General features: G+C 31.6%; 2 protein-coding genes and 1 long non-coding RNA gene across 14 annotated transcripts in view; all 3 read right to left on the reverse strand.

Annotated features, from left to right (window-relative positions):
• LOC125854978 (mediator of RNA polymerase II transcription subunit 15a) overlaps positions 1 to 12,813 on the reverse strand; it is a 162,868-nt gene that overhangs the window by 70,430 nt on the left and 79,625 nt on the right. Inside the window, exons 1-3 of one of the 12 annotated variants that reach the window (XM_049534597.1) lie at positions 7,197 to 7,478; positions 6,439 to 6,550; positions 4,693 to 4,813 (exon numbers count right to left, since the gene is read on the reverse strand). In XM_049534597.1, coding sequence (XP_049390554.1) covers positions 4,693 to 4,813; positions 6,439 to 6,550; positions 7,197 to 7,333 — 370 coding nt within the window. In that variant the 5' untranslated portion in view covers positions 7,334 to 7,478. Of the gene's footprint in view, positions 1 to 4,692; positions 4,814 to 6,438; positions 6,551 to 7,196; positions 7,481 to 12,813 lie in introns of those variants that run through there. The other 11 variants (XM_049534604.1, XM_049534601.1, XM_049534600.1 and 8 more) reach the window with 11 other exon arrangements.
• Positions 1 to 12,813, reverse strand: part of LOC125854980 (mediator of RNA polymerase II transcription subunit 15a-like) — a 129,533-nt gene that overhangs the window by 48,304 nt on the left and 68,416 nt on the right. The window lies entirely within an intron of this gene.
• LOC125855002 (uncharacterized) lies at positions 2,088 to 2,974 on the reverse strand. The gene is made up of 2 exons (XR_007445453.1): positions 2,914 to 2,974; positions 2,088 to 2,334 (listed from the first exon to the last, which is right to left on the reverse strand). It is a non-coding gene; the product is annotated as an uncharacterized LOC125855002 (long non-coding RNA).

Consider the following 12,813-nt stretch of genomic DNA (forward strand, 5'->3'; position numbering starts at 1 on the left):
AGCTCACATATACCCTTCATTTAATGGAAGTGAAAAAAAAATAGTTTTAAAGTTATATTTTTGACTTTTGATTTTATTAAAAAATTATTTAGGGGTATATATGATTTTTCTAGCAAATTTCAAGGTATATTTTAATTTTTTTCGGACATAATTATTTTTTTGACAAAATTGAGGGATATATCAGACCTTTTTCCCTAAAAATAAAAATAGTAGAGTTAATTTCTCATAGGTGTCTCGATTAATAATTTTTATACCATAAACCCAATTATCTTTATATTTTTTTGATAACATAAAAGTCACTTAAGTTAATGATAATTATCTAAAGAGTTATTACACTTTTATTTAATATATGAAAAAACTCAGTTATTCATTTTATTTATAAAATTATTGTTAATGGAGTAATCTCTATGAATAATTATATATTATATTATCTGGGGGATTAGAATTTCAATGATGTTCAAATAATCAAAGTAAATAATTATTATGAAATACTCACTAAGATGATTGTATCACATTCACCTCTATTGATTCAATATGTCTAACATTTTTTCAAGTTTTATTGAACAAGCTTAACGAAAGTCTTTATATGCCCCATGCATTTTCAATTCTTTAGGGAATTCAAAAAATTATCATTGTCAAGTGAGCCATATAAATAGGATGTAACAATATCCATCAAGTGTCTATCAAATTTTGCATCCACATTTTAATTTATTGGATATCCTAAAATGTTCGCTACCATTATGAGATAATGGGTCTCCATATAGTCAATATTAGCTCTTTGGCAAAAATCTTATGTGACCAATCGTGCTTTATATCTAATAACTTCATTTTTCTCTTTATGTTTTCACATAAGAAATTATTTGTACCTTACTGGTTTTACACCTTCAAGTGTTAGCAGTATTGATCCAAAATCACATTTTTGCAATTGAGCGCTCTCTGCTTCGATGATGACTTCAATAGCATGGCCTGTCGCTCTTTTGTCCGTCGCACTTTTGTCTACCATGGTCCTAGTCTTCTTACATTACTTCAATAGCAATATTCGGAACAAAAGGAATTATCGACTTTAAAATCATTTTGATTTCAGTTAACTTATTAAGATCTCTTTATCATCATCTTTTCAAGAACGTAGAACTTTTCAGACTGAGGTATTATCAATTGTTATTTTTCACATGAACATCTTTAGTCAGTTTTCTTACATAAAAGAATAAAAGATTAAAAGATTATATACAACCAAAAATAATTGATTCAATGCAATCGATGGATAAAAGAAAATGAAATGATTTTTTTAAGATATGGACACCAACTTATCATACACATATTATGTCGTTATTTGTTGAAAAAATTATTATTTTTGGTGATTCTATTTCATGGCATGACTGCTTTATCATGATCAAAATATTATTATTATTCCTCTGGAAAGTATACGATATAATTGTCCACCTAAAAGATATATTAGGACAAATACAATCCAACACTAGATTCGAGGAAGGTAAAATGTACGCACAACTTACCCTTATTCCGTGAAGGTAGAGATATTTTCGAAAGACCATAAGCTCAAGCACATCAAATCAATATGAATAGAAAATACGACAATTGAAGAAAACATATCAATTAATAAAGAAAGCAGTACATATCATTTAGAAAAAGGAATAGTAACAAGGACTAATAATGCAATATTGAAATATAATAGACAACAGATGATATCATATATCAAAAGGAAGAAATTACATACCTACAATATAATTACGACGGATATAGGGCTACGGGCAACCACACTACCACCAAAAAGCAAGACAGAAGTCAAATACCTACCAACGTTCTATACTAATACGCAACCTGCATAACATCCTCAATAAGCTTATGTTCTGCTATACCCTACTTATTCCCCTCTTCTTATGACCCACTGTATCCAACCTCTCAGACCTCCTAAGTGAGACGTCTATTCATCTCCTCTTTGCATTCTCAAATCATATGTTAAACTTGACAACGTACATATATATGTGGTGAAAATTCATTTGATGTTTAAGTATTTTATGTATTCCCCTCCTCCCCCTTCCCCCCTATAATATTTGTTGATATCACCTTCAAAACAAGAAAAATATTTTACTTTGACTAGGAAACTTAACAATCAATGTTCAATTCAGTTGATCAACATATATCAAGCAACACTAAGGCAATTTTGCTCTTAAAATATAAATAGATGCATAGTAAAACTTCAAAGGACATAAGAATCAACAAGCCAAGATATATAAATTCATAAATTCAAAGCAACTGAAGATGCATCTCTTTTCGTCCCTCTCACTGTTTGATAAGAGCTCCACCTTCCTATCTTCTCTGAAAAAGACAAATACAGTATTAGTACTTTCGTATTATAAACTTATACATAGAATTGTAGTAGCCTATTTGGCCAAATTTCTAAAATCAATTTATTTTGAAAAGTGTGTTTTTCTCAAAAGTGTTTTTAGGGAAAACTACTCTTACTAATTTCGGAAAAATAACTCCTACTACTTCCTAGAAACTCTCATTTTCTCTCAAAAACATAGCCAATCACATCATCTTTGTAAATAAGGACTTTTAGCCTTCAAAAAACTTGGCCAAACAGCCCATAAATAGAATCGCCACAATGATTACGTCTTTATTATAATATCTGATTGATAAAAGATCATCGAACCCAAAGCCAAAACACACAACAACAAAAAGTGTTCTTTAGCCAAAGCACTAAGTTATTATTCACCAAGAGGGGGAAGAATTATAAGAAATAAATGCATGACTACGTTCAAAGATTAATGATTGCGAAAGGAATCTAATCTCAATATTAAGAAAATCAAAATTAATGAAATACATAATATACAGTAAAAAAAAATAATATTTAAAACGATGCAAAAGAAATATATGATGGATGTGAATAATGACTTGCTCATTTTACTTGAAAAATACTGAAGGCCTCCCAATAATTTTGCTGGAGCTAGATTCCCGCTAAAAAATCGTGGCTTTAGAAGAAGTTTAACCTTAAACACAAAGAGATCTTAGAATTTTAGAGAAGGACAAAGAGATCTTAGAATATTTTTTAAAAAAGAAAGAAATTAAACTAAAAGTTTCTTTTTTACTTGATAGCTTAGCAAATTAAACATTTACGACATAATCATCATGCAAAGCAACCGGAGGAACTACTGCACTATTGCACCTCTTCCCATCGTCAATGCTTGCACGACTGCCTTATCATCTCAGCTACTCTACGTTTCCTCTTTGATCGGTCATTACCAGTCCACGAGGATCTGATGTACTTAGTTGGACGTCTAAAGTCCCTAGACACTTTAGCATCCTACATCTTCACTAAGTAGTTCAAATTTTTGTTAATATCAACCAACAATGTCTCCATCTTTTCCGAATGAGCTTCCATTTTCTCTAATCGTTCCTCAACTTGTGCTAAACGCTCATCAAGTTTAGCACCAGAACTCAATCCACAAGAGATCTTAGAATAAAACACACGAGCAACTATTAGTAACTTAAGAGGTTAATATATTTTAAGAGACCTTAAAACAGAAGAGATCATTTATACAAAACAAGAGAGATCATCAGCAACTTAGGAGATTTATACTAGCAGAATAATCACAAGTATACAGTTAAAATCACCTACCACCCCCTTGATCCCCACCCCCAACTCCACCCAGATAAAAACACTCTTTAATTTTGGATTACTCCCAGACAAGTTTAGGTACAAGTGGATACTAGAGTATCGCTCTTAGGCCTCATTAGCCTGTACTTAACAATGTTGGTATGAATAGTTCAAACCTTAGGTCATTAATGCATTTGCATACAATAAGATTTAAGCACTTATTTGATCTGAATAGGTTTTAATCATTAAGATCTTGAATGTCTTAATATCATTAAGAGGTATATTTGTTTGGATAATTTTCACCTCCACTCTATTCACAATCACCAGCCACCACCACTAACCTTCTCTACCAGCACAACCACCATCGTTGCCAACCACTACTGTCAATCGCTACCACATTTACCATCCACATCATTATAATTATATCAACTGCTACCACTGTCACAGCCGCCACCACCATTATCGCTAATCCCTACTACCAACTACCTCTATTATCACAACTAACACTGCCACCAACTACCAACAACACATTATCAACCACCACACATTTTTCAACCACCACCATCAACACCGGCAACTACTAGTATCAACTAATTTCAACACAATTACCCCCACAACAAAATGTAAATCAGGGGCATGGTTTTCTTATGCTAGCTAGTCAACTTAGCAAATACAAAAATTCAATTTGTATCATTAACAACAAATAAATCAATGGTATAATGCTATTTTTTATCTTCCATTTTTAATAGAGAAAATGCTTCAAAGAAAGAAAATAAATGAAAAAGCAGAACTACAAAAATAAAATCACCTCATTCTCCACAACTCGGACATTGTTTTTGTGCCCAACAACATAGTTTTGCTCCTTTGTACCCACCACCTCCTCTACAACATCCTCCTTAAACACACCCTCATCGTCCTCTTCTGCTGCTTCCTTGTCACTATCCTCCGGCCCAGAAGTAGTTTCATAGGAAGTAGCTTCCATTGTCATCGAAATTTCAATTTTAAAAAGGAATTTTAGAAACGAATAAAATGACAACAAATTTTTTTTATACAAAACATGAACTCTCATTGTTCACCTGGACCAAGGGCATTCTGACCACTACTTGCAGGATTTGGCTGAACAGAATTGGTCATAGGAGTTTGAGATTTTGTCTCCATGGTCAGCATCTTTAAAGATATCTTCCGAAGATAATCTTGCTGCAATATTAGATAAATATAAGTTAAAATACATACTACATAGGGTTGGCAAACTGAGGGTAGGCTATGCAGGGCGGGTTCAAATATTTTTTAAGAAACAGTGATGCAGCGTGGGGCGGGTTGCAGAACTATGAAGGGGGTTTAAACAACAACGTATCCAATGTAACTCCCACAAGTGTGTCTGGGGAGGGTGAGGAGGGTGAGGAGTGTACACAGACCTTACCACTACCTCATAAAGATAGAGAGATTGTTTCCGATAGATCCTCGGGCCTCGGCTGAAGTAAAGAATCTCCAAGCAGCGGTTTGAACAAGAACAAAAAAAGAAATTAAGTTCTTAGTACTAAACTTCCTTAGGCGAGCAACCAAATTTGGGAAGGATAGAGTTTACACAGACCTTAAACCTACTTCATGGAGGTTGCTTAGGCGTGCAAAGACATTCAAATTAGATCTAAATTATTTTTTTGTGGTGCTCAGTATAAAAATTAGTGTTGAAGTAGATTTTGTGAATCTATGTGGTCACTCAAATATGAAATTATTTAATTTAATTCCATATAACTTGATTCTATCCATTTTGTGTTGACAAATATATAGTGAGCACTGCCCCCAAGGCCTAGCTCGAGTGGCAAAAGGTGGAGGATTTGTGACAAGCCCCACACCATGCAAAGTGAAGCTAGGAATTTAAGTGGAGAAGGGTAGAGGGGCGGGCCCATTATCCACCGAGTTTAGAAGGTTGTGATTGGTCCAAAGGGTGGAGGGTCACAAGACGGATTTCTCGGTTATCAAAAAAAATTAAAAAATTAAAAAATAAAAAATATATATATAGTGAGCACTCTTGGGGAATAATAATTAATATGATACTATAATAATTACGTGTGAGAAAAACATGTCAATATGCAGAATTAACCCTGTTTTTTTGTTCTTGACATCACTGTAATAGGTAATTTTACTTAAATAAATTACCAATTAAATAAGATTAACAGATCTCATGCTTAAGATGATATATATATAGTATCAGGCTCTTCCATTTCCTTGTTATAAGAACCTTGATGAGAGCAAATATAAGAATATCCAATTATTATTTTTAATGTCAGCAATGTCTCAGTAAAATTGCTAAACTAGTGATTCATGTGTTCGTTTAGGACTGAGAAAATCTACATAAACATAATGATACGGGTTGGGGATCAAAATCTTTGCAGGATTGTGCGGGTTTGGCCTGCAACCGCACTGTACCCGGTCCGCTTGCCATCCCTAATACAACGCGTCTAGATGACTGGAAAGACGAATGCAAGTTTATACAAGCAGGAATAACATCAATGAAGAGGAGAAAAAATTGAATCATTTATGTAGAAGAATCACACATCGGATAAATGGGTGGTTTCCTTGTATGGTTTTGGAGAACAAATTGCATCAAGAGTCCCAAATCGGATGAAAGGGATGGGCTTATATGGTCTCGGAGAACAAATTGAAACAAGAGTCCCACATTGGATGAAAAAGGGATGGGTGATTCCCTTATATGGTCTTGAAAAACAAATTGCATAAGTCTAATATTGGATGAAAAAGGCAGGGGTGGTTTATGAGCTAGCTTTACAATTCGAACAAATAAGAAACAAGTTTAGACTACATACCTGACTTGTAGCAGCAGAATAGATCTTTTCTTCAAACCTCACAGCAATTTTCTTAAGCTCCTGTACTCCTTCTTGCCCAGAAACAGGAAGATGCCTCTTTAAGGTCTCCATTCTATACAATCATATCAACAAAAGATCAACATAAACTCTTGATAAAAGCACAATCTAGATAAATACTTCTCAAATATATTAAAAACAATTCGACATCACGTCCTGCTACAAAAGACTAAAACTTATTTCCTCTAAACAAATATAAGTAGTTATAATCCAATAATCGCAAACAACCAACCATTTCGACATATCTAAAACAAAATATAAAGCACAGTGAGTAAAACTAGGTTTTCCCACTTGAACTAATTCCTTGACTGATCCACCACACACCACCCCTACCCCCACCCCCAACAACAACAACATACCTAGTGTAATCCCATACGTGGGGTCAGAGTGTACGCATCTGTTACCCTTGACTGATTACCAAAATTGGAAATAACTAGGGCCTAAACTTCCAATTAACTCACCCAGTACCATTAACAAAAAAACCCCAAAATTCACCTGATAAAGTGAGTTTCCATAAAACAGAAGAGACACTGGTAAAAAACATGTATCAGATTGATTAATCAATACTTCTAACGAAATGGAGTTTCTTCAGATAACCGATAAAACACAAAAAAAAAAAACCTAAAATTCAAAATTCCAAATCCTTTTAACAAATGAAAAAATAAGAACAAGTCGCAAAACCAAAAATAGAAAAAGCTTACATCTTGTTCACAATCCGTTGACGCGAATCGGGCAAAAGTTGAGTCCTCCAATCACCGGACTCCATAGCTTCGGCAGCCGCTACGCCACCTTCACCACCTCCCTGAGCCTGAGCGGCCCTCCAATTATTCCCATCCATTTCAATTCCACACCAAAATTCCTTAATCCACAATCAATAATCACAATTTCTGGCTTCGATCAAAAGCAAAAAAAATTCCAAAATTTCGATGAAAAATCACAATTCCGCCTAGATTCTGAGTGTATAAATAAGAAACAAAACTCCCAAAGTCTTAATACATTTAGTAATATCTGACTAATACCAACGTGTCCAGCCGCCATTGACTCAAAATCTCTGGCCCATTCACTAGTTTTACACTATTTTAAGAAAATTTATGTTTAATATAGTGATTTTATTTTAGCTTTGTGTAGTTATAAGAAGCTTTAAAAGAGTTGCACGTGATTACCAATTTTAAAAATATATGTTATAGTAAATAGTATTGCTTATTTAAGTGAATATTTGAATAATAAGCTTAGCAAAAAATAATATTGCAGATTCTTTTGTAAATATTCAATGTGGATCGTCATATATATTTCTTATTCACGCAAATGTATGAAGATGATAAATGAAAATTTTTATTAGTTAGATGCAATAATGTATATATTTATTTCAATTTGATGAGGTATGTAATTAGTCTTATCTCACTAATATTAACTTATAGACAATATTTGCTTTGTATTTTTCTTGTCATCTAATCCATATTTACATGTGTATTCCACGTTAAATTGTTTAGATGTCATATGAACATGTGAAGAGAACAACTACATTTTATATATCCACATATTTTCACATTTGTTGGGAGTTTTTTTTATAAAAAAAACTTGGAACATTTTAAAATAATATATTTTGAAGTTAGAAGATCTTGTTAACTTGATAATACATTTGTGATATATATAATACTTTAATTTAAATATAAATACCTACCCAAATATAAATATATATTTGCATTAATGAAAATATTTATCTGGTAAAATTAACTATTAAATAAATAATAGAAATTAAACTAATACAACCTTCAACTGACGTTATTACAAGTCATATAAATTTTCTTCGTCTAAAATACTGAAATATTAAGAAATAGTAAATAAGTAAATCAAAAGGGCAATGCTTATATAGTAATAACTATTTTGAAGCAAACTTTTTGGGAGTCTAAATCAATTAAGTAGCATTGATAAATAATGTCATTCTTTTGTCTTGAGCATCAAAAACAAATCGTGACAATTCTCTAAATTTTGGAAAAGATATTCTGAAGCATATATCTATATCACAATAAAAATTGTTCACAAATACAAATGAATTTAGACTACAGCATCATGTTAACTTCATATATTGGAACATTACATACTAATGTATATATTAAGCAAAAAAAATAATTATTATATCATCAAAATTATTTTCCTCAAGTACTCGAGGTTATGTAATATACCTTCTTAGGATAGAACGACTTACTTCATCAGAATAGTGGTACCTCATATTCCGCTAAACTTCAAACTCACTCAACGACAATAAATCACACAAAAAAGTTTAAATTGCAAGAAGAAGAAGAAGAGTAGAAGATTAAAAAAACTGTGGTTGAAAAATGAGAGGAAACCCCTCTATTTATAGTCAACAAAGGGTAGTATGAACAAATGTTTTTTTGTGTCTTATCTGAAAAGTCATTACCTTTTCGAGAAGTCACAACCCTTTGGAAAAGTCACAACTTATTGAAAAAGTTACAACTCTTTGGAAAAGTCACAACTTATTGAAAAAGTCACAACTCTTTGGAAAAGTCACAACTCATCGAAAAATCACAACCCTTAGAAAAAGGTCACAACTTTTCGGAAAAGTCACAACTCATTAAAAAAGTCACAACCTAAGTTAGGGATAGTATAGTAATTTAACATTTATGTTTGGAGTTCATGTTTTTAAGGTAACTAGTTTTGACGCACGTGTGTTGCACATGAATATCAAACCACGTATCACACTATTTTTAAAAATAACGTGAATGTTATTAAACTAAAAAATTAGTCACTCTTAAAATCTCATACTTTCACCTCTTAAATATACTTTCTCCTCCCTTCTCTATAGTGCATTACTTTGTTATTATTGTATTGTTGGTGTTCTTACTTTTAATATAATATAATATAATATAAATAAATATGTTATAAAATATAGAAGATATACTAAATTTGATGTTTTTAGTTGGAATATTAGATTTATTTAATATTCATGTTAGGGAGTATCCTAATTTCACCAACCTTTTGAGATTGTCAACGCCTATAGATCAATCTTTGAGGTTTTAAGAAAAGATGAACAAAAAACATAAAAAAAAAACGTAGTTTAAATATGTGAGGAAACCCCTCCATTTATAGTTAAAATGTGTAGTATTAGTATGTGCATATTGTTCCTTATCATAAAAATATAGAAGATATACTAAATAGGATGTTTTAAGAAGAAGAAGAATAATGAATATATATATATTTTTTAAATGTAGTTTAAAAATTTGAGGAAGCCCCTCTTTTAATAGCCAACAAAGGGTACCGTATGAAAAACTACTTATTGTGCCTTATCAAAAAGATGTCACAACCATTTAGAAAACTCACAACCCTTTAGAAAGGTCACAACTCATCGGAAAAGTCATAACTCTTCGGAAATGTCACAACCCTTCGAAAAAGTCACAACTCTTCCGAAAAGTCGCAACCCTATAGAAAAGTCACAACCTTTCAAAAAGGTCACAACTCATCGGAAAAATTATAACTCTTCGAAAATGTCATAACCCTTCAATGTGAAAAGGTTTTTGTCTTTAATATAATATAGTATAATACACATAAATAAATATAATACAATATAAAATATATAGAAGATATACTACATTTGGTGTTTTAAGTTAGGTAGTATAGATAGATAAAATAAGATAGATATAGATTGGTCTAATTTTAATTTGATATGGAATTTTAAAAAGTAAAGAAGACTTTAATTTAAGGATCATATGTTGAATATATAAAAATATCTTTTCACTTTGTGGTCTTAAAAATGAGCCCCACCCCAAGAAAAAAGAACATTCTATATTAAACTGAATAAAAGTAAACGTGCACTAAATAATTTGAAAACGAAAGAGTATTTATTAAATGTAGTTTGGACTCTTCAAACAAGTTTTTGATCAAATACTTTTTCTCCAACAGTATGAGACTTTTCAGATTTTGAACACCAAGTTGTAGTTTGTGCAACGGAAAATCATTGATCTTCTTGTCAAGTAGAAGTTTCTACAAAAGTATATTTTATGGCTATGAAAATGAGTAAATATTAATTACCAAGATACTCTTCTCATTTGAAGTTGAATTATTTCATTCTCCTTGTTGAATCAATTTTTGTTGATCTATCTAATTTACCCACAAAAAAATTTGTAATTTTATGATTGAATTACTCTCACAATCTTCCTTGTTTTAAGAAGAATAGAAACTTACAAAATTTGTAGTTTAAAAGTGTGAGAAACCCCCTCTATTTAAAGACATGAAAGGATAGTATGAAAAAAATTCTTATCGTGTCTTTTCACATAAGTCACAACCCTTCAGAAAAATCATAACTTTTCGAAAATGTTATAACTCATCGAAAAAGTCACAACTCTATAAAAAAGTAACAACCTTTCGGAAGAGTCATTGCCCATCAATGTGAAAAGGTGTATGCTTTTAATATAATATAGCGTAACTAAATATAATATTAAATATATAACATATATACTAAATTTAGTGTTTTAAGTTCGGGATATTATAGTAATTTAACATTCAAGTTAAGGTAGTATAGATATAGATTTATTAATTATTTAATTAGAGATAAAAGTGATAAATTTATCGTTGCTTGTTCTATTAAATAATTAAGTTTTTTTTTTAATAGGATATCTGATTTTCTTGAGTAAAGGTTATATAATGTCACTGAAAGGAAGACTAATATAACAATTAGCAGTAGTTAATTTTAACAACAACAACAACAACATACCCTGTGAAATCCCACTAGGTGGGGTCTGGGGAGGGTAGAGTGTACGCAGACCTTGCCACTACCTCGTGGGGGTAGAGAGGCTGTTTCCGAAAGACCCTCAGCTCAAGTACATCAAATCCAAGTAAGAGGCGAGGAAAACATTGAATAAAACATAATATCCAATAAGAAAGATAGTATATAATCAACAAAGGAGACAATAACATCAATAAACTAATGTGAGAAGTGAAACGCAGTAAACAACATAAGGCTATAGCAGTAGTTAATTTTATTTGTTATATATAACTAACCCAATAAAAAAGAGTTCCAAGCTTGTCTACTTCAATTATATTTAATTCAGATAAAGGGGAAACTAAGTTGTCAACAAGATTAACATTTAGATCAGGTTTGTTGACAATTTTTATTAACAGGTCGCCTGCTTTTTCCCCCCATAAAATTATGCTTAGTTTGGGAGTTAAAGAAACTCTCTACATTCATAAATTAAATTGTAATAAATTAAGTAATTGTCGTGTATGTAATTCGTGCAATAACTGAATTAGTAACATAAACAATGACTTGATATTTAAATTTGATGCAATTTTTCAAAAAGTAGAATAACAGTAAATATTACATATATAACAAAGTTCGTAATTATTTTAGTAGAAAAAACTGCAATTCTATTTTCAAGTTAATTGTCTCCAAGAAAAACATTTTGATGGGGAACCTCGTTGTCAATCTTTATTAACAGGTCAACTACTATATTTTTCTCCATAAAATTATGCTTAAAAGCATCAACTCCCAAACATGAATGTCGAATTACTATCATACCCCCAATTAAAAATAGTCAATTTATTTAATTATGTTATATTAAAAGTTGACACCTTTTCACATTAATGGATTGTGACTTTTTCGATGAGTTGTGACTATTCCAAAGGATTGTGACTTTTTTGACGGGTTGTGACATTTTCGATGAGTTGTGACTTTTCAAAATAATTGTGATTTTTTCAAAGGGTTGTGACTTTACCATAGGGTTGTGCCTTATTCGATGAGTTGTGACTTTTTCAAAGGGTTTTGTCTTTTCCGATGAGCATATACTTTTTTGAAAGGTTGTGACTTGTCTAATAAGACACAATCAGAACATATTCATACTACATGGAATGTACGAGTATGCGAGCTGGAAAGCTAAACAACGACTTAAGCTTGAAAAGAGTAAAAATGAACTCTTACCTTGTCTCTGTACGACTTATGAGTAAAAGAACTCAAATGTAAAGCAATAAGACATATGCAATACATATAAAACTTGTAAAACAATGTAAACAACTTAGTTCGTTAAGGATAAAACGATAACAAACTCAACTTTACTTATATAAAAATAATATAACTTTTGTGGGAGGTTCTTTAACCGACAACCACCACTATGAGCCCTAGTGATGATACAACGTTTTACCTCACGTTGCCCAAGGACCATCCTATACCTTGCCGTGATATATGACCTTACTTTACTTAGTGGATCCACTAGCTTAATCTTACGTGATCATCTAAAAAGAATGACCCGTCAAGTCCCATGTTGGCTACATTGTTCTTATGGAGAGTTGAGTTAATATGAACTCGTG

The sequence above is a fragment of the Solanum stenotomum genome, chromosome 2, assembly GCF_019186545.1.
Source record: "Solanum stenotomum isolate F172 chromosome 2, ASM1918654v1, whole genome shotgun sequence".
In the NCBI taxonomy this organism is placed as follows: Eukaryota; Viridiplantae; Streptophyta; class Magnoliopsida; order Solanales; family Solanaceae; genus Solanum; species Solanum stenotomum.